We start from the raw sequence: 27525 nt of genomic DNA, 5'->3' as shown, positions 1-27525 counted from the left end.
GTGATACAAATAAGAAGGATTACTCGTGATTAATGACAATACCTGAGGCCATGGTTCAAATCCTGTCTGACCCACACGGGATGGTTGGTGTGCACTGACTGAGAAGCAGTCCAGCCACCTACCAGGTGCCACTTTGCTGACTCCAGTTTCTGAATGAACATCGGACTTCTAGAGATAGAGCAAATACAAGAATTACCTGTGGATTAGGGGAGTCGGGTTCATACCATTTCCTGTTAATACAATTTTGGCTAACGGCAGCAGTGGTTAACACACACACACACACACACACACACACACACACACACACACACACACACACACACACACACACACACACACACACACACACACACACACACACACACACACCTTCATATTTCAAGTTAATCGGATTAAAATTGAGGATTTTAGGACTTTGGTCGATGTTGACCTCAAAAATAATAGGTGGTTGAATTCATTGACCTATGTAAATCCTCTTCAAATTTCAAGTCAATTGGATGAAAATTGACAATTTTAGAAATCTGGCCTATGTTGACCAGCACATAAGTGGTTTAATTCAGTGACCTGATATGTAAATGGTCTTCAAATTTCAAGTTAATCGGATTAAAATTGTGGATTTTATAAATTCGGCCTATGTTGACCTTTTGGCCTATATTGACCTCAAAAATAATAGGTGGTTGAATCCAGTGACCTGATGGGGAAATTCTCTTCAAATTTGAAGTCAATCAGATGAAAATTGAGGATTTTAGAAATTCAAAAAAGTTGTTGACCTTTTGGCCTATGACCTTTTGACCTAAAAAATAAATAGAATTCTGTCAGACCACCAACTCCACCATTTGGTGAAGTTTCGTGAGGATCGGTTTAAAATTGTGACCTGTAGGCGATTGAAGGTGAGCGGACTGATGAACAAACAGAGGCGACCAACATACACATGTCAAGGTTGACCTTAACACATGTCAAGGCCCCAATTGACTTCATTACGATGGATTTCTACGCATGCATGCTGAGCAATCTGTGGTGGATTATGTCATTTTGAAAGGCATGTATTATGTGGATTGACTGCACTTTGAATCAGAAAATCTACTGCCTCAGTGTTGGGTGTGCCAGAAGCATTTTAGGATTGGGGCAGGGGTGGGGGTGGAGAGAGATATAAAGGGTGTTTTGATATATATATATATATATATATATATATATATATATATATATATATATATATGTATATATATGTATATATATATATTCAAAGTGTGTTTGTCTGTGACCTATGCACGCGAAAAGTACTGGACTGATCCTCACCAAACTTCACATGCTGACAGAACATGTACCCGGGAGTGTCCCGATGTAAAAGAATTGTACTTCCGACTTCCGGTTTCCGAATTATGACGTCATCACCTGATTTCGTAACGTTAATTTTTCAAGTTCAGCCGATTGACACATGGGGCCAACGCCATTTGCAATAGAATGAAAAAATAGTGCTACAGTTAATTCCGAATTCCCGTTTACGAATTATGACTTATGCATTCAACACACTTATCATAGGCCCTATTCACATCAACAAACGCCTCTTTTAATGCATGATTAACACAAGTCATATTTTATTGTACATTCATGATTACATTACATGTTCACATAGAGGGCGTCTATTATACACATTTCGTTGAGAACAGTAATGGATCAATACACGCTGCCTCACCCCAATATGTTCATATTATACGTACACATCCGGTGCAGAGACCGTCTTATATTTCCTCACCAAATATAGACGATACGGCATCCATGGTATTTGATACACTATCATCATAGGCCTTATTTACATCAACAAAAACCTATAGAGGTCGTCTATTATACACATTTCCTTGAGAACAATAGTTCATCAGTATCAGTACATGCTGCCTCACATCAATAGGGGTCGTCTAATATACACTTTCGTTGAAGCGGAAATATTTTTCCCGAGCAATTCCTCATCATCAAGCAGGTTTCCTCATCAAATCCTCACCAATTCCTCATCCATTTCTGATCCATTCCTCATCATCAAGCAGTTACCTCAGCAATAGGACCAGTACCTCTATCAGGAGATCGTGCTAAAATAGAGTGACTATTTACTTTTGTATAGTGGCAAAAGGTTGGTTGGGCTCATTCCCGCGGACCCCAGTGAAAAATCGCTGGAACTCCCGCACTTTTTGAGCCAGACCCGTATGTTTTGTCGCAGGGTTCCCGGGACTAATTGGCCTCCCCAGTTGGCAGCGGATCCCCTTGCGAGGACTCCCGCGACCTGAGTTGTAGGGGAGAGTCCCCCGACAAGTTGACCCGAGCAAAACCACCACACATGAAAACATAATAGTAATATTTTGATGATTTTAATAAATTAAACATAAAATAAATTAAACATAAAATCCACACATTAATACATAATAGTAATATCTATCTATAATTCCAGCAATCTGTGTCTGTGTCTGTGTCTGTGTCTGTGTCTGTGTCTGTGTCTGTGTCTGTGTCTGTGTCTGTGTCTGTGTCTGTGACCGCTGTTTCTCGACAACCACTGGTCCGATCTAATTGAAACTTGCCAGATATATTGCTGGGGACCTGAGGATGTGCTTTTTCAAGGTTTGATATTAATCGGACAAATGCTTTCCACGTTATGGCCATTTATTTACCAACCAATGACAAGACACGTTGCTGCGTGGGCGTGGCCGATGGGGGAAGGGAACCTCAACCGCGTTCCCCATGAGAGGTTACAACGTACAGACTTCCGGAGAGTGATGACTGTGTATTCTAATAATTTCTCGATTTCTTATGCGCATTTATAGATAAACACAATGCCCCAAGTTATGATCGTTTTCATATTCGACGGTGCATAAATTTTGTTAACATCAGAGTGAGCTGGTATGCTCCGAAGCAGGAAGTATTTTTTTTTTTCTTCACTTCTCTTTGTGTTTTTCCTTACGATGACATTGTGAAAAGGCAAAATACGTTGGCGCTAATTGAATAATTGGCCATTAAAACTAAATTGCGAATAATTGTGACTGCGATATGCGAACTTCTGGGCCACACACGTACAGGCACTCGAGAGCGATGTAACGGCCTGTGTGGTTGTTTCTTGGTCACGGTTTGAATATTTTTTATTTTTATTTTTATAGATTAATGATGCCTCCTAAAAAGCGAGGAAGCAGCATTGGGAGAAAAATGCCACACGCTAAGACTGTGAGAGCGTCACGAGATGTCGAGACCGAAGAGAAAATGACAACAAGGCATCAAAGAGACCGGTCGCGTTCGGCAGCTGCTCGGCTTGCAGAGACTCCTGAAGCTGCGGAAGCTCGGCGCCGAAGCGTTCGCCAAACAACCGCAGCAGCGAGAGCAGCAGAGCTGCCTGAAGCTACGGACGCTCGACGCCAAAGCGTTCGCCAAGCAACCGCAGCAGCGAGAGAAGCAGAGCTGCCTGAAGTCTCGGACGATTGACACCGAAGCAAACATTTGCATTCAGCTGCCAATAGAGCCGGCCCTTTCAAATCATCGAAATTGGAAAGAGAAGCCTTTAACTATAGACCGCATAATCAGTATCAATTGATCCCTATACTTCAAATAGGTGGGATGGATGAGATCTGCCGTCATGGTGGGCAAGAAAATTCAAAAAAGAACCTCCTGGTATGTGTTGCAGTGGAGGGAAAGTGAAAATCACTGATATATACGAACCACCAGAACCGTTGAAGTCTCTGTTGGATCGTACATCTGCCCAGTCGCAACATTTCCTAGGCAATATCAGGAGGTATAACTCATGCTTCCAAATGACATCATTTGGAGCTGAAGAAGTTCGGTTACCGGGCTACTTCCCTGCGTTCAAGCTTTGTGGGCAAATATATCATCGAGCGGGGCCATTTTGCCACAACCCGGAGAAGAACCGAAGTTTCTTCAGATCTATTTCATGGGCGATCACAATCAGGAAGCTCAACGTAGGTGTGGCGTTGTTGAAGATGTCCGTCTCGAGTTGGTTTTGGACTTGCAAAAGATGTTGCATGAAACTAACAACATCGTAAGAAGTTTCAAAACAGCCTTAGAACAGGCTCCCAGTGAAGACATGAGGGTTGCAATTCATGCTGATAGAACTCCTGCTGGAGAGCATGAGAGAAGATACAACGCCCCACAAGTAAATGAAGTAGCCATCGTCATCATTGGGCAAGAATTCAATCGGCGTGACATCGTCATACACTGCAGAAATGACCAACTGCAGATAATCAGTGAGACACACCGCTCCTATGATGCCCTGCAGTACCCGTTGATTAACTGGGAAGGACAAGATGGCTATTGCTTCCAAATATGGCAGTTCAATCCAATGACCGGACTAATGAATGTTGGAAAAAAAAGTATCTGCTAATGATTACTATGCATACAGAATCATGCACAGGCAAAATAGTTTCAATATTATTTTGCGTTGTCGCCAACTGTTTCACCAGTATATAGTTGATATGTATGCTAAGATTGAGTCTGAACGACTACTATTCATCAGAACCCATCAGCAGCAGTTACGCGTGGCTGATTATATACATCTCCGTGATTCTCTAACCAATGACGGCCATGCAAATGTTGGTCAATTAGTTATATTACCATCATCATTCACTGGTGGACCACGGTATATGGCAGAACGCACTCAAGATGCAATGACCTATGTTCGAACTTTTGGAAGACAGGACCTTTTCATAACTTTAACCTGCAATCCTCAGTGGCCAGAAATTGTCAAAGAACTATTACCAGGACAAGTCGCACATGACCGACATGATCTAATAGCGAGAGTCTTTCAGAGGAAAGTCATTCTGTTGATAGATCTTATCACAAAATTTAACGTGTGTGGGTCTGTTGCTGCCTACATGTATACCATAGAATGGCAAAAACGTAGTCTTCCACACGTACATAGCCTTTTTTGGCTCAGAGAAAAACTTAGACCCACCCAGATTGATTCAGTCATTCGCGCTGAATTGCCCAAGCCCGAAGAGAATCCGTTTTTGTACGCTATTGTGAAACGTCATATGATTCATGGTCCATGTGGGGTAATAAATAGCAAGGCACCCTGCATGAGAAATGGAAAATGAGGTAAGAGGTTCCCTAGAGAACTCCTCCACGAAACGCAGTCGGATAAAGATGGATATCCGTTGTATCGTAGGCGGGCACGTGATGATGGTGGATTTGAAACAACGGTTAAAGTTCACAGTATTCCTGAACGCGTCGTTGTTGATAATAAATGGATAGTTCCATATATCCCATTACTCTCCACTATTTTCAATGCCCATATCAACGTTGAGTACTACAATAGTGTAAAAGCTATCAAATACATATGCAAATACATTCACAAGGGCAGTGATCAAGCCGTAGTAACCATTGAGAGAAACGACATCAACGAGGTTCAAAAATATGAAAATGGTCGATATATATGCAGCAATGAAGCCATATGGAGGATATTGAACTTCCCCATTACTGGCAGGTTTCCTCCAGTAATTCACCTGACAATTCACCTTGAGAACAGACAGAGATATTTTACAGATCAAAATGTCCAACAACGAGCGGAAGAACCTCCAATTTCTAACTTACTGGCATTTTTCAAACTATGCGAAATTGATGACTTTGCTCGACCTCTACTGTATGCTCAGGTGCCAACGTATTTCACTTGGAACTCGAGTCAGAAACGTTGAAACAGGAGGAAGCAAGGTTCAGAAGTTCCAGGATATCCCGGTATTTACAAATCTGACGCATTGGGTCGAGTGTACACAGTACATCCCAATAATTTTGAGTGTTTCTGCGTCCGCCTCCTCCTGCATGTGAAACGAGGTCCAGTGAGTTTCATAGACCTGAGAACAGTGGACGGGCAAATTTGCAGCACATTCCGTGAGGCTTGCAATCTCCTCGGACTCCTAGAAGACGATGCCCATTGGAACGCCACGCTTGAAGCGGCAACTGTTTCTCAATCCCCATCGACCATGAGGTATCTATTTGCTATTATGATAACTGCGTGTGAGATGTCAGATCCCAAGAGCCTATGGGACATTCACAAAGAGGCCCTGGCTGAGGATGTAAAAAACAGAGTCCAAAGAGAACATCCCCAAGAGGACATCCAGTACACACCAGATATGTTCAATGAGGCTCTGATATACATTGAAGATTTGGTATTATACATGAGCGGGAAAGGTTTAACTAAGTGGGGACTTCCCTCTCCTAATAGGTCTGAAAGCACAACCATCAGTAGAGAATGGTTCCGTGAAACAAACTACAACACAGATACTCTCGCAAAGTTTGTTTCCGACAATGAGCCGCTTCTGGTACAGGATCAGAGTAATGCATATCAACTGATTTCTCAAGCGGTTCAAGAGGGAAGTGGTGGGATATTTTTCTTGGATGCCCCTGGTGGTACTGGCAAAACATTTATCCTCAACCTTTTGCTTGCTAAGATGAGGAACCAGAAAAAGATCGCATTAGCCGTTGCTTCATCCGGTATAGCCGCAACACTACTTTCAGGTGGCCGCACAGCGCATTCTGCTTTCAAATTGCCTCTCGACTTAGCTACAATGGAATATCCGGTTTGTGGCATTGGCAAACAAACTGAAGCAGAAAAAGTGCTGAAGAATTGCGACCTCATAGTTTGGGATGAAGGTACGATGTCGCCTAAGGATGCATTCGAAGCATTCGATAGAACTATGCGAGATTTAAGAGGAGTAGACCTGCCTATAGGTGGAGTTACGCTGGTTATTTCTGGCGATTTCAGACAAACTTTACCTGTAGTACCCCATGGCACTCCAGCTGATGAAATTAAAGCCAGTATAAAATCTTCATACCTCTGGATATTCGTACAAACTATCCATCTAAAAACAAATATGAGGGTCAAATTATATGGTGATTTAGATGCTGGCAATTTCGCACAATTACTTCTCAAACTTGGAAATGGTGAAATCCCGAACACAAATGATGTAATATCTATTCCCGATGACTGTGGAACAATAGCTTCATCTATGGAAGAATTAGAGGCTCATGTGTATCCCAATTTAGCGACTGATTACAAAAACATACAGTGGCTCTGTGAAAGAACAATCCTGGCTCCACTTAATGAAACAGTCCATGTAATAAACCATCAGTTATTACAAGTAGTTCCAGGCGAACAACATAGTCACAAGTCTATTGACACCACACTGGATACTGAGAAAGGCATACATTATCCCACAGAATTTCTAAACTCATTGGAATTACCAGGATTGCCTCCGTACAATCTGTCGTTAAAAGTTGGATGCCCTATTATGTTATTACGTAATCTAGATGCACCAAAACTTTGCAACGGAAATAAACTGATTGTGAAAAGACTACTACCACATGGAATTGAGGCCACTATCATGACAGGATGTGCGAAAGGAGAAGATGTATTCATTCCGCGAATTCCACTCATTCCATCAAATTCAACGATTGAATTTAAGAGACTACAATTTCCTGTATGCCTGTGCTTTGCGATGTCTATCAATAAGGCACAAGGACAGTCATTTAAAGTAGCAGGGCTGGAATTATCCACTCCTTGCTTTTCCCATGGTCAGCTATATGTGGGATGCTCTAGAGTGGGATCATCAGAGGCTTTAAACATATTGGCTCCAAAGGGGAAGACATCAAATATTGTTTATCCTCAAGCACTCCACTAAAATTATTGAGCTACTTCAGTTATTTCATAAACGGTAATAGGATGTGCGATGAAGGAAATACATGTTGCTGGTGAAAAATAAAAATGGTGGTGGGAAATAAAAAAAATGGTGGTGGTGGTTTGTATATATACATATTACAGATATAAATAGAATGGTGATGGCGTATGGCGTATGTGTATAATATTTTATAATTAAATGGTTATGGGCTATGTACATATTTTATAGAATGGTTATGGGCGTAGGTACGTTGTAACTTCGTATACATAATATAACATATTTTTTTTTATCAGGATAACAGACGTAAATAAATCAAATACGCTGGGCCAGGCTGGGTTATGCCCGACGTATAAATTAAGTCACAAATGATGACATGAAACCAGCCTCACATTGTTGAGGCATTATGGTTTTTTTATCTGATACGGCAATAAATCTTAACATTTTTGAACTCGTCTTCTGCATATAAAACATGGCGGGGAAAATATAATATCACAGTGGTGATGAAAAAAAAATAATGGTGGCAGCCTCTACAATTTTACAATTAACTGTGACATATACTCCTTCAGACCCACCATCATCCACGGGATTCCCGTGTGGAGCACGGGTATATATATATATATATATATATATATATATATATATATATATATATATATATATATATATATATATATATATATATATATATATATATATATATATTGTTACGGCTGTGGAAATTCGCAAAGCACCATATAGGTCCTTAGATCAGTTATGTCGATAAGTCTGTGTTCAGATAGATTTCCCCACAGATGTCTCAGGGAATTATTCGTGTAACCGAGCTGTGAATCTTCGGTTAGCCGTTTTTCTTTTGCTATCGTTATTTTGGATCAACCACTTCACAACAACCACCTCCACCACCAACATCGCTCTCACCAACCACCTTCACACAACCACCTCCTCCACAAGCGCATCTCCCCCAATACCCAACAACATCGCTTCACATTCAACTCCGCGGGTGCCGCCATCTTTGTGCCGGCCACGGCAAGGTCGCTGCAAACAAACGCGGTGGTTTCCTTGTTGCTAGCGACGGTGATTTCTACCACGTCCGCTCTCCCTTCAGCGTCGATGATTCCTACCATGTCCGCTCGCCCCGAACCTCTCCTCGGAATTCGGATCAGGAGACCGAGAGGGGCGGAGCCAGTGGGGGTCAGAGGTGAAAGTGCAGAGATCAAATCTCGCCTCACGAACCCTATATAAAAACGCGCAGGGCGCCAAGTAGTTGAGTCGGTCGGGGTTTGGAGCGGTGTGAGGAGCGGAGGTCGAGTCCAGTGGAGGGCAGTGGAAGTCCGGGTTCGCCGAGGAGACGGAGCGGGGAGCACAGCAGGCTGGCCGTGCCACACATAACGGCGCGTTTGTGTGGGACGTGGAGAGGTTTCCAGCCAGCAGCGAACGGTCCGAGGTGATCGGGCTTTGGAACAGTCCGAGCAGCGCTGAGGGACGGACGGGTTCTGAAGGAGAGCATCAACTCTGAAAGAGTATAAGACCCGTTCGTTCTTCTGAGGCGTTGCCGGCTGGGCCCGAATCACCAGGCCATCAGACGAGGTCTGGGCCGGACCGCGGTCACGGCAGCTGCCGTGGGGATGGGACGTCGCGGGTCGCCCCAGCGAGGTGAAGGTAACCAGCGCGGCCTCGCGGAGCCTCTGCGGTCTACACGGCTCCACGTTAATAAAGACCCCAAGGGGTCCAGTCTACCCCTCGTCTGTCCTGGGGGTTTTCCTTGCTTTTGAATGAACATTGTGGCCCCATGTCCGTAAGTGGAACTGTTAAGTGTGTACATAATAGATAGACGGTAGTAGCGCTTTTGTGTTGCTTTTGTTGGTTGTATACTTGCGTGCATGTTCGGCCTTGCATAATCGCATACCTGCATTGATTGACGTGCATGCCTGCATGTGTGTCTTATTCAATAAATGTGCTTGTTTAAATGTTAACCCGTTCGTTGCGTCCTCTTTCCCTAATTGAACTGCCATATTGCACTCGGAATATAGTTGGTTTTTAAATAGCTGGTAAAGTGATCGGGTCCAACGGGGCTCGCGATAACACCCCGCTCGGTTATCCCAAAACGGAGCGAGCTGCTTAAGCGGCTCGTGTCCCAGCGGCCCCGTTGAGGTACAGTCTCTCGGTAGTCTGCCCGCACGATCAATTAGGTAAATCGACAATTCGGCGATTGACCCTATCGCGCGCGGGTAGAATATTGATTAGGCTGTGGTGTGCTTAAAAACACACCCGTGGCTGGTTTCCGGTGTTGATCCGGAAAGCCGCGACTGGATTGTCCGTTCGGTGGGCGAAGCGGCTGCTATTAGTTAAACGCGGTCGTTCGCACGCCGGCGGGTGAGAAACCACAACAATATATATAAATATATATATATATATACACACCCAATCCTGGATCATTTATAGTGAACTTGTATTGTTTGGATTCGTGGAATGATCTGAGGTTGCCTTTGGTCGGATTTTCCTTCCAGGATGGGAAGGTAAGTTGTTTTAAAGCAACTGCCTCACCACAGATTTCTGTGTACCGGGGGTTAGAGGATATGTATGGCTAACTGCAGATGAGATGGTATAAATCGATACATTATTGATAGCAATCTTGTGTGGAAGGATTCCCATGCAGTATTAATATCAGGAGAGGAGAAAATGTAGGACCAGTCTTGACATGAGAGGACAGCTTGCAGTCCCTGCCAGTCAGCTTGAGTGAATTGCCAGACTATATGGTGCAGAAGTCATTCTCTGACAACAGCCAGATAGATATTAACTCTCACAAGCAGATGATGAGATGAACCGATAGGCTACATTGGTGGGGAAATTCGTCATTACCATAACCAAATCCAGAAAAGAGGATGTGCAATTGGGAGAAAGCTCACTGATTGGGTGAGGCCCATGGAGTGACAGAAGTCCTTTGCTGCAATGCCATGGCTGGTTGAATAGGTACCAACACCCAGCAAATTGGCATGGTGACAGTAGAAATCACTGCATATGTGGAAGAGAGTTGGGATGGGTGGTTCTAAGATGGTCCATGTTGGCAGAGAGGGAGCTGTAAATAGTCATCTCTGGAAGGAGGATGGCACAGCATGCTGACAAACAGGAGGTGGTTGCAGAGGGGAAAGCACAGCCAAAGGTACTAAATTTTCGCTTATAAAATAAATGGAGAAAGGGGAAGAAGAAGACGAAGGGAAAAAATTTTAAAGGAAAGTTTTTTTTTGTATTAAACAGAAGGAAATAGCAAGGAATTTAAAGGCTCTGTCACACGTTGACGATTTAGCCAACGTATGCCTGACGTGTGCAAAATTGGGCTAAAATGCCGGCACACATCGAATACGTTATGGGTAAGTTTGTATACGTTAAGAGCACGCTGGCATACATCGTAGTACGCTGGCATACGTCATAGTACGCTGGCATACGTCGTAGTACGCTGGCATACGTTGTAGTTCGCCGAGCTGTTAGACAAATTTTCCATGCTTGAAATTTCCCGACGTATGCCAGCGTATGACTCGCACGTTCTGCATAATTCTGGCCATAACTTGTAGGCACGTTACGCGATCGTTGACACACCTCGACACACGTTACTTGTACGTTACTCATCAGGCGAAACACGTCAATGTAATGGTTCGCGTCAGTGTTCCAGACTCCGTGCGTTTTTTTATTGTATTTTCTTCTTCGGTATGACGGTCATGTTGACACTTCGATTTCTAGTGCGGTTATAATATAATATAATTAAAAGGCTGCCGCTTAACGATTTAAATTATAACTGTCATACCGAAGAAAAAAAAAAAAGAAAAAAAACAGGGAGTCTGGATCGCTGACGCTAACTATTACATTGACTTGTTTCGAGTTATGAGTAACGTACAAGTAACGTATGTCGACGTGTGTCAACGATCGCATAGCGTACCTACAACTTATGCCAGTGTATGCGGAATGTGTGTCATACGTCGAGTACGTCGAGAAATTTTCAACATTCTGAAAATTTCTCGACGTACAATGACGTATGCCAGCGTACTACGACGTATGCCAGCGTGCTCTTAACGTATACAAAACTTACCCATAACGTATTCGACGTGTGCCAGCTTGGTTCGGCAAATTTTTCATACGTCGGCATACGCTTGCTAAAGCGTCAAGGTGTGACAGCGGCTTCACACTTCAGTGTCTAGTGCGGTTATGATTTGAATCGTCGAGCCGCAGCCTATTAATAGCCTATGCCACCTGATCGTCGGCGATACGCTGCCATGCATTATGCATAAGTTAGACTATCGTTGGGCATAGGTTGTGAACGCCGACAACACGCTCAGCATTCGTTGGTATAAGTTATCTATATGCGATTAAAACGTTCTGTGTACGTTACGAATACGTTATGCATACGTCCAACACGTTATTATACGCCCAAAAATTAAAAAAATAAAACATCAATAGTTCAGCGTACGCCAGCGTTTTACATACATTTTGATACGTTGCCATACGCTGGCTAAAACGTCAAGGTGTGACAGCAGCTGAAGCGAGGGTGGTGAATAATGCGACAGATAATGGAGGTCAGTATGGGAAAGGTTGTCATAAACAAAAACTAGATATCTGTGATCGCCAAGGGTAACCATCCCCGGTGGAAGGCCACCCCCATGATCCAATGATGGCTTTATTTTTTTCCGGACCACAAAATGGCATATGACCTTGACCTTCAGCATTTAGGGATAGAGTGTGAATTAAGAAAATGTGTCCCCATCTACATCTTTTTCTATTTGTTATTGTATACAATGTCGAGGCTCATATGAGAGTGACCACACAGAACACACAACAATGGGAGCAAGAGAGGGAAAGACAAAACAGTGGGGAACAGAGACATGAGGAGATCTGTGGAATGGAGAGGGATGGGGCGGGGTACACGGGGTAAACAAGATGGACACGACAGGGACTTTCAGGTCCTTACACGAGAGAGGATTTGAAGGAGGTCTGTTGGGGTGAATTAATGGGGGTAGAAAAGATCGTGGTTTTGGATGGGGGAAGATAAGAGAAGGTGGTGAACAGCTGTTTTGAAGACCTGGAGGGAAGAGTGGGATTGAAGAGAGTGTGGGAGTTTATTCCAAAGGTGGGGAAAAAGAGCAATGAAAGAGTAAAGGTGAGCAGTGAGTGTTGATTTTGGTAGTTTTACTCGAAGGGGGTTGCTGGCGGACCTTGAGCGTGCTGCGAAAAAAATGGGGGGAACATATCACAGAAAGGCGGGGGGGGCGAGACCAGAAAGGAGATGGGAGAAGACAGAAAGACCACAGACTTGCCTGTGGTGAGAGAGTGAGAGACCCAAAGTCTTGGCCTCACCACAGGTGATTCCAATGATCCGAAATGCCTTGGTTTCCACAGTGTGAAGCCGAGAAAGGTGAGAGGCGGAAGCACTGGGCCAGGGGGGAGAGCAGTACTCCATCAGGCTGTGGATGAAAGCTTTGTATGTGCTCAGGAGCTCAGGTGTGCCAGGGAAGGACTTTGCATGATGGAGGATTCCCAGTCGGTGAGTGGCTTTCGAGCCAGGTTGGAAAGGTGGCTTTCCCAAGAAAGATCATGGCAGATAGTGAGACCCAGAAGTTTGAATGAAAGGACTTCTTCAAGAGGATTGTTGAGAAAGTGCAGTAGATTGGGAGTGGGGGGTTCCAGATGGTCCTTTCGGAGAGACATAGTGAGATTTGTCAGGATTGAAAGACATGTTCCACGTGTTGAACCATCTTGTGATTTTATCCAGATCTGCAAAGAGTGAAGAGGCTGCTGCTTGCCAATCTGAGGGATGACAGATGGTAGGCAGAGGGTGGAGTCATCAGCAAAGAGATAAAGAGGATTTTCTAGAGAGAGAGTTCGAGAGATCATTGATGAAAACCAGAAAAAGAATAAGGCCCAGAACACTACCTTGAGAAACTCCAGTCTGGACAGGAAGAGGGGATGAAAGAACTCCATCAAGGGCCACACGTTGGCTGCGACAGGAGAGGAAGACTGTGAGCCATGAGTGGAGATGTCCTTGGATACTATAGGAAGAGAGTTTGGTGAGCAGGGCAGGGTGCCAGACCATGTCAAAAGCACACGATATGTCTAGGGATATGGCTCTGATTTAATGTATGACATTCAGGACCTCCATCCATTGTTGGGAGAGCAGAAGCAGCATATCCAGAATAGAGCGACCTGGTCTGAATCCAAATTGATGATCGTATATCAAGCCATTGGAGAAGAGGAAGGATTTAATGTCTGAAGCGATGATGGATTCCATAACTTTGCTGATGATTGGGAGAAGGCTGATTGGTCTGTAGTTGCAGGGATCTGTTTTTTCACCTTTTATGCAGAGCGGTAATGTTTGCTGATTTCCAAGCAGATGGCAGATGGCCTTGAGCAAATGAGAGGGTGAATAGAACAGAGAGAGGGTGAGCAAGAGCAGGGGAGCAGGTTTTTAGGACACGTGGGCTGATGCTATCTGGACCAGTTTTGGAAATTTTATCTCTCCATAAAACTCAATATCATGAAAATTGGAGGAAGATTATTGAAGGAGGAGGAGATTGGGACCATACTATATGCAGAGCGTTGGTGCTGCTTAAGCAGTCTCCTTGGCTATTGGGAGCAATCCTGGATGGGTCGCCACTCCGACACATTATACCAGCATGCTGGTACTCATTTTGCCAACCTTGGAAGGATGACAGGCCGAGTTAACCCCACCTGGTATTAATTCAATAGCTGAGCGGGATTTGAACTCAGGACCGTAGGATCCAAAGCCCGCCACCCTAACCATAAAGCCAACACCAGGCGTTATTAAAGATTGTGATGAAAAATGTGTTTTTGTTAATTAGGTCGTAATCTGACAAATGTAGGTCAAGGACATTAATCAAATATCAGGTGCACAATGACAATGCAGGTCCACGATTGTGGTGGGTTCCTCCTCGTGGGCTTATCGACAAACTGGGTTAAAAAGCAATCCTGCTCGAAATCAAATGTTTTCCACATTATCAGATTTAAGATGATTTTCTCCTCTTCGCAAAGATTTTGGTTTGTTGCAAAATTAAGTTGCAAGTGAGGGATTCGACACGGCAACCATATTTAGCGATGCTTCAACACGCGAATCGCGTTCAGTCGAAGTGAGCATGCTTCTGGGTTCTTTTGTTTGGAACCAGTCAAGCGATCGTCATGGCAACGTGGCGTCTTTACTTTGGCTCCATTGTGCATGGGCGTACTGTTGAGCAAATCACATCCGCCCCAAATGCATGGCCTGATCACCAAAGCTGCCATGACACCTTCACCTTTCCTGGACCTGAACCAGTTTCAGACGAGAGGGAACACCAGACAGGACATCTTCATGCTGTCTAACCACTAAGTTTGACAACACCGGCCCCCAGCGGTGGTACTAAATTCTATCTCTGAGTACCTCTTTTCTCCCCTCCCCAGGAAAGTAACAGTATAAACATCATATTGGGTTTTTGCTAGTTATGATGAGGTATAAACATATGAAGTTTTGTTTTTGTTATGGTGAAGTTTTGTTGGGATGGTGAGCTGTGAACATGCAGGGTCTTAGTTGGAATGGTGAGCTGTGAACACGCAGGGTCTTACTTGAGATGTTGAGGTATGAACATCATTTGAGGTTTTTGTTGGTATGGTGAGGTATGAATATCATATGAGGTCTTTGTTGGGATGGTGAGCTGTGAACATGCAGTGTCTTAGTTGGTATGGTGAGGCATGAACATCATATGAGGTTTTTGTTGTGGTATGAATATAATAAAGGGTTTTTGTTGGTATGGTGATGTCTGAATTTTATGAGGTTTTTGTTGGTATGGTGAGGTATCAATATAATATGAGGTTTTTGTTGGTATGGTGAGGTATCAATATAATATGAGGTTTTTGTTGGTTTAGTGGGGTACGAACATATGAGGTTTTTGTTGGTATCGTGGGGTATGAATATAATATGGGGTTTTTTGTTGGTATGGTGGGGTATGAATATAATAAAGGGTTTTTGTTGGTATGGTGGGATATCAATATAATATGTGGTTTTTGTTTGTATGGTGAGGTATGAACATTATATGAGGTTTTTGTTGATATGGTGAGGTATCAATATAATATGAGGTTTTTGTTGGTTTAGTGGGGTACGAACATATGAGGTTTTTGTTGGTATTGTGGGGTATGAATATAATATGGGGTTTTTTGTTGTTATGGTGGGGTATGAATATAATAAAGGGTTTTTGTTGGTATGGTGGGATATCAATATAATATGAGGTTTTTGTTGGTATGGTGGGATATGAAAATAATATGAGGTTTTTGTTGTTATGGTGGGGTATGAATATAATAAAGGGTCTTTGTTGGTATGGTGAGGTATGAATATAATGAGGTTTTTGTTGGTATGGTGAGCTGTGAGCATGCAGTGTCTAAGTTGGTATGGTGGGGTATGAACATAATAAAGGGTTTTTGTTTAGTATGGTGGGATATCAATATAATATGTGGTTTTTGTTTGTATGGTGAGGTATGAACATCATATGAGGTTTTTGTTGGTTTCATGAGGTATCAATATAATATGTGGTTTTTGTTTGTATGGTGAGGTATGAACATTATATGAGGTTTTTGTTGGTATCATGAGGTATCAATGTAATATGGGTTTTTTGTTGGTATGGTGGGGTATGAATATAATCAAGGGTTTTTGTTGGTATGGTGAGGTATGAATATATTAAAAGCTTTTTGTTGGTATGGTGAGGTATGAATATAATATGAGATTTTTGTTGGTATGGTGGGGTATGAATACAATATGAGGTTTTTGTTGTTATGGTGGGGTATGAATAGAATAAAGGGTCTTTGTTGGTATGGTGAGGTATGAATATAATGAGGTTTTTGTTGGTATGGTGAGCTGTGAGCATGCAGTGTCTAAGTTGGTATGGTTGGGCATGAACATAATAAAGGGTTTTTGTTTAGTATGGTGGGATATCAATATAATATGTGGTTTTTGTTTGTATGGTGAGGTATGAACATCATATGAGGTTTTTGTTGGTATCATGAGGTATCAATGTAATATGGGGTTTTTGTTGGTATGGTGGGGAATGAATATAATAAAGGGTTTTTGTTGGTATGGTGAGCTGTAAACATGCAAGGTGTTAATTAGTTGTGATGGTGGGCTGTGAACATGCAATGTATTAATTAGTTGTGATGGTGAGCTGTGAACATGCAAAGTGTTCATTAGTTGTGATGGTGAGCTGTAAACATGCAATGTGTTAATTAGTTGTGATGGTGAGCTGTGAACATGCAAGGTGTTCATTGGTTGTGATGGTGAGCTGTGAACATGCAAAGTGTTTGTTAGTTGTGAGGGTGAGCTGTGAACATGCAAGGTGTTAATTAGTTGTGTTGGTGAGCTGTGAACATGCAAGGTGTTAATTAGTTGTAATGGTGAGCTGTGAACATGCAAGGTGTTAATTAGTTGTGATGGTGAGCTGTTAACATGCAAAGTGTTAATTAGTTGTGATGGTGAGCTGTGAACATGCAAGGTGTTAATTAGTTGTGATGGTGAGATGTGAAGATAAAAGGTGTAAATTCGTTGTGATTGTGAGCTGTGAACATGCAAGGTGTTAATTAGTTGTGATGGTGAGCTGTGAACATGCAAGGTGTTAATTGGTTGTGATCCTGAGCTGTGAACATGCAAAGTGTTCGTTAGTTGTGATGGTGAGCTGTGAACATGCAAGGTGTTAATTAGTTGTGATGGTGAGCTGTGAACATGCAAGGTGTTAATTAGTTGTGATGGTGAGCTGTGAACATGCAAAGAGTTCATTTGTTGTGATGGTGAGCTGTGAACATGCAAGGTGTTAATTAGTTGTGATGGTGAGCTGTGAACATGCAAGGTGTTAATTAGTTGTGATGGTGAGCTGTGAACATGCAAGGTGTTAATTAGTTGTGATGGTGAGCTGTGAACATGCAAAGTGTTCGTTAGTTGTGATGGTGAGCTGTGAACATGCAAGGTGTTAATTAGTTGTGATGGTGAGCTGTGAACATGCAAAGTGTTCGTTAGTTGTGATGGTGAGCTGTGAACATGCAAGGTGTTAATTAGTTGTGATGGTGAGCTGTGAACATGCAAAGTGTTCGTTAGTTGTGATGGTGAGCTGTGAACATGCAAGGTGTTAATTTGTTGTGATGGTGAGCTGTGAACATGCAAGGTGTTAATTTGTTGTGATGGTGAGCTGTGAACATGCAAAGTGTTCATTTGTTGTGATGGTGAGCTGTGAACATGCAAGGTGTTAATTAGTTGTGATGGTGAGCTGTGAACATGCAAGGTGTTAATTAGTTGTGATGGTGAGCTGTGAACATGCAAGGTGTTAATTAGTTGTGATGGTGAGCTGTGAACATGCAAAGTGTTCGTGAGTTGTGATGGTGAGCTGTGAACATAAAAGGTGTTAATTAGTTGTGATGGTGAGCTGTGAACATGCAAAGTGTTCATTTGTTGTGATGGTGAGCTGTGAACATGCAAGGCGTTAATTAGTTGTGATGGTGAGCTGTGAACATGCAAGGTGTTAATGAGTTGTGATGGTGAGCTGTGAACATAAAAGGTGTAAATTCGTTGTGATGATGAGCTGTGAACATGCAAGATGTTAATTAGTTGTGATGGTGAGCTATGAACTTGCAAAGTGTTCGTGAGTTGTGATGGTGAGCTGTGAACATAAAAGGTGTAAATTCGTTGTGATGGTGAGCTGTGAACATGCAAGATGTTAATTAGTTGTGATGGTGAGCTGTGAACATGCAAGGTGTTAATTAGTTGTGATGGTGAGCTGTGAACATGCAAGGTGTTAATTAGTTGTGATGGTGAGTTGTGAACATGCAAAGTGTTCGTTAGTTGTGATGGTGAGCTGTGAACATGCAAGGTGTTAATTAGTTGTGATGGTGAGCTGTGAACATGCAAGGTGTTAATTAGTTGTGATGGTGAGCTGTGAACATGCAAAGTGTTCGTTAGTTGTGATGGTGAGCTGTGAACATGCAAGGTGTTAATTAGTTGTGATGGTGAGTTGTGAACATTGAAAGTGTTCATTCGTTGTGATGGTGAGCTGTGAACATGCAAGGTGTTTAGTTGCGATGGTGATGTGTGAACATCATGTAGTATTTTGAGGGATGGTGAGCTGTGAACATGCAAGGTGTTAATTAGTTGTGATGGTGAGCAGTGAACATGCAAAGTGTTCATTTGTTGTGATGGTGAGCTGTGAACATGCAAGGCGTTAATTAGTTGTGATGGTGAGCTGTGAACATGCAAGGTGTTAATGAGTTGTGATGGTGAGCTGTGAACATAAAAGGTGTAAATTCGTTGTGATGGTGAGCTGTGAACATGCAAGATGTTAATTAGTTGTGATGGTGAGCTGTGAACTTGCAAAGTGTTCGTGAGTTGTGATGGTGAGCTGTGAACATAAAAGGTGTAAATTCGTTGTGATGGTGAGCTGTGAACATGCAAGATGTTAACTAGTTGTGATGGTGAGCTGTGAACATGCAAGGTGTTAATTAGTTGTGATGGTGAGCTGTGAACATGCAAGGTGTTAATTAGTTGTGATGGTGAGTTGTGAACATGCAAAGTGTTCGTTAGTTGTGATGGTGAGCTGTGAACATGCAAGGTGTTAATGAGTTGTGATGGTGAGCTGTGAACATGCAAGGTGTTAATTAGTTGTGATGGTGAGCTGTGAACATGCAAAGTGTTCGTTAGTTGTGATGGTGAGCTGTGAACATGCAAGGTGTTAATTAGTTGTGATGGTGAGTTGTGAACATTGAAAGTGTTCATTCGTTGTGATGGTGAGCTGTGAACATGCAAGGTGTTTAGTTGCGATGGTGATGTGTGAACATCATGTAGTATTTTGAGGGATGGTGAGCTGTGAACATGCAAGGTGTTAATTAGTTGTGATGGTGAGCAGTGAACATGCAAAGTGTTCATTTGTTGTGATGGTGAGCTGTGAACATGCAAGGCGTTAATTAGTTGTGATGGTGAGCTGTGAACATGCAAGGTGTTAATGAGTTGTGATGGTGAGCTGTGAACATAAAAGGTGTAAATTCGTTGTGATGGTGAGCTGTGAACATGCAAGATGTTAATTAGTTGTGATGGTGAGCTGTGAACATGCAAGGTGTTAATTAGTTGTGATGGTGAGCTGTGAACATGCAAGGTGTTAATTAGTTGTGATGGTGAGTTGTGAACATGCAAAGTGTTCGTTAGTTGTGATGGTGAGCTGTGAACATGCAAGGTGTTAATTAGTGTGATGGTGAGCTGTGAACATGCAAGGTGTTAATTAGTTGTGATGGTGAGCTGTGAACATGCAAAGTGTTCGTTAGTTGTGATGGTGAGCTGTGAACATGCAAGGTGTTAATTAGTGTGATGGTGAGCTGTGAACATGCAAGGTGTTAATTAGTTGTGATGGTGAGCTGTGAACATGCAAAGTGTTCATTTGTTGTGATGGTGAGCTGTGAACATGCAAGGCGTTAATTAGTTGTGATGGTGAGCTGTGAACATGCAAGGTGTTAATGAGTTGTGATGGTGAGCTGTGAACATAAAAGGTGTAAATTCGTTGTGATGATGAGCTGTGAACATGCAAGATGTTAATTAGTTGTGATGGTGAGCTGTGAACTTGCAAAGTGTTCGTGAGTTGTGATGGTGAGCTGTGAACATAAAAGGTGTAAATTCGTTGTGATGGTGAGCTGTGAACATAAAAGGTGTAAATTCGTTGTGATGGTGAGCTGTGAACATGCAAGATGTTAATTAGTTGTGATGGTGAGCTGTGAACATGCAAGGTGTTAATTAGTTGTGATGGTGAGCTGTGAACATGCAAAGTGTTAATTAGTTGTGATGGCGAGTTGTGAACATGCAAGGTGTTAATTAGTTGTGATGGTGAGCTGTGAACATGCAAGGTGTTAATTAGTTGTGATGGTGAGCTGTGAACATGCAAAGTGTTCGTTAGTTGTGATGGTGAGCTGTGAACATGCAAGGTGTTAATTAGTTGTGATGGTGAGTTGTGAACATTGAAAGTGTTCATTCGTTGTGATGGTGAGCTGTGAACATGCAAGGTGTTTAGTTGCGATGGTGATGTGTGAACATCATGTAGTATTTTGAGGGATGGTGAGCTGTGAACATGCAAGGTGTTAATTAGTTGTGATGGCGAGCAGTGAACATGCAAAGTGTTCATTTGTTGTGATGGTGAGCTGTGAACATGCAAGGCGTTAATTAGTTGTGATGGTGAGCTGTGAACATGCAAGGTGTTAATGAGTTGTGATGGTGAGCTGTGAACATAAAAGGTGTAAATTCGTTGTGATGATGAGCTGTGAACATGCAAGATGTTAATTAGTTGTGATGGTGAGCTGTGAACTTGCAAAGTGTTCGTGAGTTGTGATGGTGAGCTGTGAACATAAAAGGTGTAAATTCGTTGTGATGGTGAGCTGTGAACATTGAAAGTGTTCATTCGTTGTGATGGTGAGCTGTGAACATGCAAGGTGTTTAGTTGTGATGGTGATGTGTGAACATCATGTAGTATTTTGAGGGATGGTGAGCTGTGAACATGCAAGGTGTTAATTAGTTGTGATGGTGAGCTGTGAACATGCAAAGTGTTCATTAGTTGTGATGGTGAGCTGTGAACATGTAAGGTGTTAAGTAGTTGTGATGGTGAGCTGTGAACATCATGTAGTATTTTGAGGGATGGTGATGTGTTGTGATCAAATTGTTTTTTTCTCTCACTTTGTTTGCATTTCTCTTGCCTTCTTTATAACCTTCTGATCGTACGTCCACGCAAAGATCATACGATATACTTATAAGTTTGTAATCACAATAAATCGCTTGAAACAAGGTAAAGTGCATCTGCATAAAATCAATCGAAGAATGACAACCTCGTTAATTATTATTAATTATCTTGGAAAATTAATTATCCATGAGTTAATTATCTTGGAAAATGTGAAGACGAAGAACAATTTAAGATGTAGATGTAGATGTGTGTCCCACATTGAAGAGGAATCCTCTCTCCCCCACACATTCCTCAACAACGGTATAAACAACGCCAAATCGGAACCATGACAGCGATGTTGGCATCGGTACAGCATCGTTGTTGGCTGAAGTGGAAAGTTATATGAAGGCTTGAATGAGATAGTCTGGAAATAACATTGACCTCTGAGCTGGGGAACATGAATTGTGAACTTGACAGCACTAAATCGTGACGTTGGTCCGAGTATGTATTTGGTTATTCCGAGAACAAGCCAGGATTTAAAATGTCGTTTTTCTTTAAGGCGATTGAGGCTAATGAAGGAACTTGATTGACTTCTTAGGTTGAAAGGTATTAGGTTGAAAAAGGGGAATTATCAAACAAATCAACAAGAGGTTTCATTTCGTGGAGAGCTTGTGTACACATATATATATATATATATATATATATATATATATATATATATATATATATATATATATATATATATATATATATATATATATATATATATATATATATATGCATGATCAGCAGGGTATTCGAAAAAGACCCAGCCAACTTTGGTTGTTAATATATTTCGAACCACAAATGATACGACGATACCCTTTGGTTTATATGATACAGAAACTCATAACGTTTTGTGCACACCATCAATACACTTCAATGTGAGCTCCGTCCGTCGTGTGCAGGACATCAAGGCGGTACATGAGTTCTTGCCATGTTCGGCTCAGCATGTTTGCATCCACCAGTGCACAAGCAGCTGTGATCAGAGAACGAAGATCCTGCAGGTTTGCCACCTTGGTGTTGTACACATCTTTGGACAAACCTCCACAGAAAAAAACATCAAGGGGGGTTATGTCTGGTGATCATGGGGGTCAGGCGGTTGGTCCGTCTCAGCCAATCCAGCGAGCTGGAAAATTTTCATTCGGGACGGCTCGAACGACAAAGGCCCAATGAGGGGAAGCGCCGTTCTGTTGAAAAATGATATCAGGTTGCAGGTCTTCAATCTGTGGAAGGTGAATCCTTGCAACATATTAATGTAAATGGTTGAGGTCGCTGTATCCTCCACAAAGAAAAATCGACCCACCAAGTGGTCAAGGAGAAGGCCACACCACACATTGACCTTTGGACTATCGCGTGTGTGTTCAATGAGAACGTGGGGGTTTTCAGAGCCCCAGATACTCACATTGTGCCGGTTGACCTTCCCCGATACATGAAAGCAAGCTTCGTCTGTGAAGATGACCTTTTTCAGGTAATCTTCCTCATCCTCAATGTGACTGAGAATTTCCAAGGCAAACACCTTGCATTTGGGTCCATGATTTGGTTTGAGTTCTTGCAGAATCTGCATCTTATCGGCATAAAGTTTCAGTCTTTTATGCAAAATCCTGCGAACAGTGGTGGTTGGTAGTCCCAATTCTCTGGATGTGTGTCAAATTGATTTTCTGGGACTTTCTTGAAATGATCCACACACTGTTCAACGTCTGCTGCACTTGTGCTTGGCCAACCGGTACTTTTTTGGTTCTGACAACTTCCAGTCTCCTTAAACCCCGTGTAACTCTCTCTGATACTCGTCTACTATGGCGGATTCCATTCCATACCTTGTACAGAATTTACGCTGAACTTGTGTATCGGATCTCGTCTCGATGAACCATTTGACGCACTGATCATTCTCCTGTGGAGTCGCCACCAGACCTGAAAATAAATGAAACTTTCTGAGTTTCTGTATCATATAAAACAAAGGGTATTGTTGTATTGTTTGTGGTACTAAATATATTAACAACCAAAGTTGTCCAGGTGTTTTTTGGAACACCCATACTAGGGGAAAAAGTTACAACACTTCAACAACTATGAGATGAAGTATTTCCAAATGTTGCACATAACATCCATGACCACAATTGGCTGTGGCAAAGAGCCATCTGAGCACCAAAAATGATGCAGCCAATTTCACAAACAGAGACCTTCTTGCGCAGTTACCTGGCACTATGCAAATGTACGAGTTGGTTGACACTGTACCAGACACAAATGAAGCAGTCCACGACCCCACAGAATTTCTTAACTCTCTGGAACCACCAGATGTGCCTCCTCACACTCTGGAGCTCAAGATTGGTGCACCCATTACGCTTCTCAGGAATGTGGACCCACTCACACTCTGCAATGGAACATGTTTGGCTGTCAAGAAGCTTATGCCATATGTCATTGAAGCCACAATCATGACTGGCCATGCAGCAGAGCAGGATGTTTTCATTCCACACATTCCAATCATCCCATCTGACTTGCCATTCCAATTTAGAAGGCTCCAGTTCCCTGTCTGCCTCAGTTTTGCCATGAGCATCAACAAGGCACAAGGACAATCGCTCAAAGTTGTTGGCCTCAACCTGCAAAACCTATGCTTTTCTCATGGCCAACTCTATGTTGGCTGTTCCAGAGTTGGCAATGGCAAAAACCTTTTCATCTTGCCTCCACATGGAGAAACATGCAACATTGTCTATCCTGAAGCTCTATGTAAAAAAGTGTGACACTGTGATAAATTGTGATAAGAAAAATGTGATGTGAAATCCTCAGTGCTGAAGAAGATACAATGCTGAAGGATAAGAAAGAAACAGGAAAGAGAAGAAAGGCAGAAGGAGGAAGACAGAAGAACAATGAAATAAACCAATGTCACCCGCAGGGTGACCCGTATCTTGCCAAAAGGTGACCATGTGTGACTTCTTTAAGGTCACACTGAGGTGAACAGAGCTGCTATCCACCAGGAGCGACTCCTTGAGGAATATCTGCCTACGAGAGATTCCAATGAGAATTATTCTACAGAGTAACCATGAAAAATATGCGTTTGCCTCATAACATCACCAAATGATGTCATAATGTCTCAAGCTTGACATATCTAAAAAGCACTCATCGAGGTGTTCAATTTGAGGTACTACACGATATGGTTCCTAAAACTTGAAAATTTGACCTTGGGGTCAAATATGTTTGACCTTCGGCGCTAACCATGAAGGTCAAGGCCAATCGCCACCAAAAATTAATCAGCTGAGCGGCAGACCATGAACTATATTCCCATGAAGTTTGAAGACGATCCGATCCAAATTACTCAAAAAATAAGGGTCTCGTCGACTCCCCTGATTTGCGACAAAGTGACCTTGACCTTTGACCTTCAAAATTTTATGCGCTGAAAGGGACCTCTATAGGCCTCTGATATGCGAAGTTACAAAAATTTCCAATGATAACTGTGCTCTGCAGAATTTTTTATACGTTATTACAGACAAACAAAAAAAATTAAAAAAAAAACAAAAAAAAAAACATACAAGCTGACTAACATATCTTGCAAAAACTTCGTTTTGGCAAGATAAAAATGATAACAAAGAAGAAAGGAAGAAGGAGAGGCAGATAGAAGAAGGAAGATACAAGAAGTAGAAACGCAGGACAGGAAGATAGAAGTACACAAAGAAGACAAAAAAAGAGGAATAACCAAAATCCAGAGCAGCAGAAACTCTGCAACATCAAGAAGGAAACATGGCAACAATGACTGCATTTTGCAATGACCTGCGATCTCCCAGTTACTGTGTTATACTTCAGTTGATCGTCCATACTATCTGGTTCAGGAAGACACAGTTCAAACCTATGAAACCTTTGTCACCCCTGTGTGAAGTGGACAATCGCCGTAAAATACAAAACACACAGGAGACAGTGCTCTGTGTTGAGGCGTGGCGGTGATGGTCATGTTTAATTCCCTCAACCAATCAAAGATCCCCAGGGGGTTACACATGGCAAGGTAAGCTTTGGTCTTATTTGCTCTCTTGCACCTGTCTTTCTCTTTCTCTCTTTTCTCTCCCCCCCCCCCTTCTCCCCTCTCTCTCCCCTCTCTCCCCTCTCTCCCCTCTCTCCCCTCTCTCCCCTCTCTCCCCTCTCTCTCCTCTCTCTCCTCTCTCTCCTCTCTCTCTTCTCTCTTCTCTCTCTCTCTCTCTCCTCTCTCTCCTCTCTCTCCTCTCTCTCCTCTCTCTCCTCTCTCTCCTCTCTCTCCTCTCTCTCCTCTCTCTCCTCTCTCTCCTCTCTCTCCTCTCTCTCCTCTCTCTCCTCTCTCTCCCCTCTCTCTCAGTATTCCCATCAGCAAAGTGACGGGTGGCATTTGCTGGTTTAAAAGATGCAATCCAGAGTCATGTAATATGGCTGCATGAAGGAGAGAATGTTCCGAAAATTTTTTTTTGCAAAAATTGTTATTTTACCATATAGAAAACTGTAATTTAGGTAAAATTAATACGTTTTGGGGAGGTTAAGGGTTCCAGGCTTCAAAATAATTCATCCTTGGGGCTCTGGAGCTAAAATAAAAAAGTATGACCGAAACTACAACTCCACCAAATTTGGTGCATTTATCACAAAGTGAACGATTTTTAGCATATGTACTCCACTAATTAGTCAAAAGTTTGGAGGGATTTCAAGTAGAAAAGCAAAAAAATTTAAAAAGCCATTTTTGCTAAAGTAGTAAATAGACGACTCCTAAATAAATGGAGTAGACCCCTGTTTTGTGTAATTATGTTAAGCAATGCGATAATTCGTATCTACATGAAATGATGGGAGAAGATGGGGATCTTAACCACTGATATAAACACAATGGGTGGTACAGCTAGAGTGTGGTGGGTATAGTGGGGGTACACATTGGATACACAGACTGGTGAACTGAACCCACCCCAGCTCTATCTATGCTGTTTCTATATCATTCTTTCATGTCATGTTACCACTTAGCATGGAAGAAAAGACATCCGAGACATTCGGATTCCGAGTCAATCCTTTATTCAATCATGCCGGTTTTGTATGATGCCGCTGCAACCATATTATTAGCTATGACTCCTTTATGACGTAACTTGTGACATGAGTCATGTATATGGTGCCCCTGGTGACTCTCCAAAACGCCAGAAAAAACAAAAATAGATTCACAACTCGGTTATTAGGGCTTACTTATAAGTGTTACAGCTGTCACCATTCCCACACACCCACACACCTGTTGGCAACCCCTTCCTCCCCCCTCATCCTCCTACACAATCACCTCATTCCCACGTGCAGTGACCTCAGCACATGGAATAGTGCATGGAATAGCAAGGATCGAGTCAGGCAGATATTTAAAGAGTTATGAACCTACAAATACAGTCATTCCTCCTCCCTTCCCTGGGGCACATCGATTGGGTAAATGGGGAGGGAGTGCAGTCTTCCCCTTGGCCATCATCCAGAGTGTAATGTCTACAAATAAACCCTCTGCCCCCATACTTATTTTTACATTATGGTGATTTTTGCTACCTTACAGACAACATGGGACGCCACCCCCACACCCCAGCTTGAGAAAACCATACCCCAACCTTTCAGCAAACCTCACCCCCACATTGGTTGCAATATCCTGAGTTTGGTGTTCGGAGGTTGAATGAGGTCTTCCGATGATCTAAATCTAAGGTCTTCATTTTGGTCTTGTTTAAGAAATCATGGTATCGTTTAACTCGCTTTTTGAAGTCGTCGACCTCCCACTACTTGTTTATAATGGACCCTTAAGGGGATACATCTTGTAAAGATTGCACAACTCCTGAATTATATTTGAAAAAGTTTTTCAGCAAAACCTTTCTCTTTTGTTTTTAAACGTTTCTGCAAAAAAACGACAAAACACGAGGGAGTTATATAATTTTACACCAGTGAAGTGCCCTGCATGATGTCAATCTTAATGAGTTTCAACAAAATAAAACGACGATGCACACACAGCAGAGTGTTTTGGATTTCGTATTGCCATACAAATGGCAATCTACAGGTGTGTGGACACTTTTAGAAGAAGGAAGGAAATAATCAGGGGGGATAATGAAACAAAATCTCCCCAAGGAGGAAAGGAAAACAAATTAACTACCACAAACCGATATCAGCTTGCTTCCAATCATCAGTGAGGTCAT

At 42.4% G+C, this 27525-nt stretch overlaps 1 protein-coding gene, 1 long non-coding RNA gene and 1 pseudogene across 2 annotated transcripts in view; 2 read left to right on the top strand and 1 right to left on the bottom strand.

The window, feature by feature from the left end:
- LOC147028582 (uncharacterized) overlaps nucleotides 1–27525 on the bottom strand; it is a 65137-nt gene that overhangs the window by 22202 nt on the left and 15410 nt on the right. The window contains exon 2 of the long non-coding RNA XR_015057612.1: nucleotides 43–168. This is a non-coding gene — a long non-coding RNA (uncharacterized LOC147028582). The remainder of the gene's footprint in view (nucleotides 1–42; nucleotides 169–27525) is intronic.
- Nucleotides 4860–6162, top strand: LOC147028584 (uncharacterized; annotated as a pseudogene).
- Nucleotides 6159–24123, top strand: LOC147028583 (ATP-dependent DNA helicase PIF1-like). Its single transcript, XM_085880264.1, has 2 exons — nucleotides 6159–6860; nucleotides 23518–24123. The coding sequence occupies exons 1-2, from the start codon at nucleotides 6159–6161 to the stop codon at nucleotides 24121–24123; spliced, it is 1308 nt and encodes a 435-aa protein (XP_085736390.1).

This window comes from Eptatretus burgeri, chromosome 4, assembly GCF_056783735.1.
Source record: "Eptatretus burgeri isolate ZD-2024b chromosome 4, Ebu_testis_v1, whole genome shotgun sequence".
Taxonomy (NCBI): Eukaryota; Metazoa; Chordata; class Myxini; order Myxiniformes; family Myxinidae; genus Eptatretus; species Eptatretus burgeri.
The sequence above is the reverse complement of the archived record's forward strand: the minus strand, read 5'-3'. Positions and strand labels throughout refer to the sequence as shown.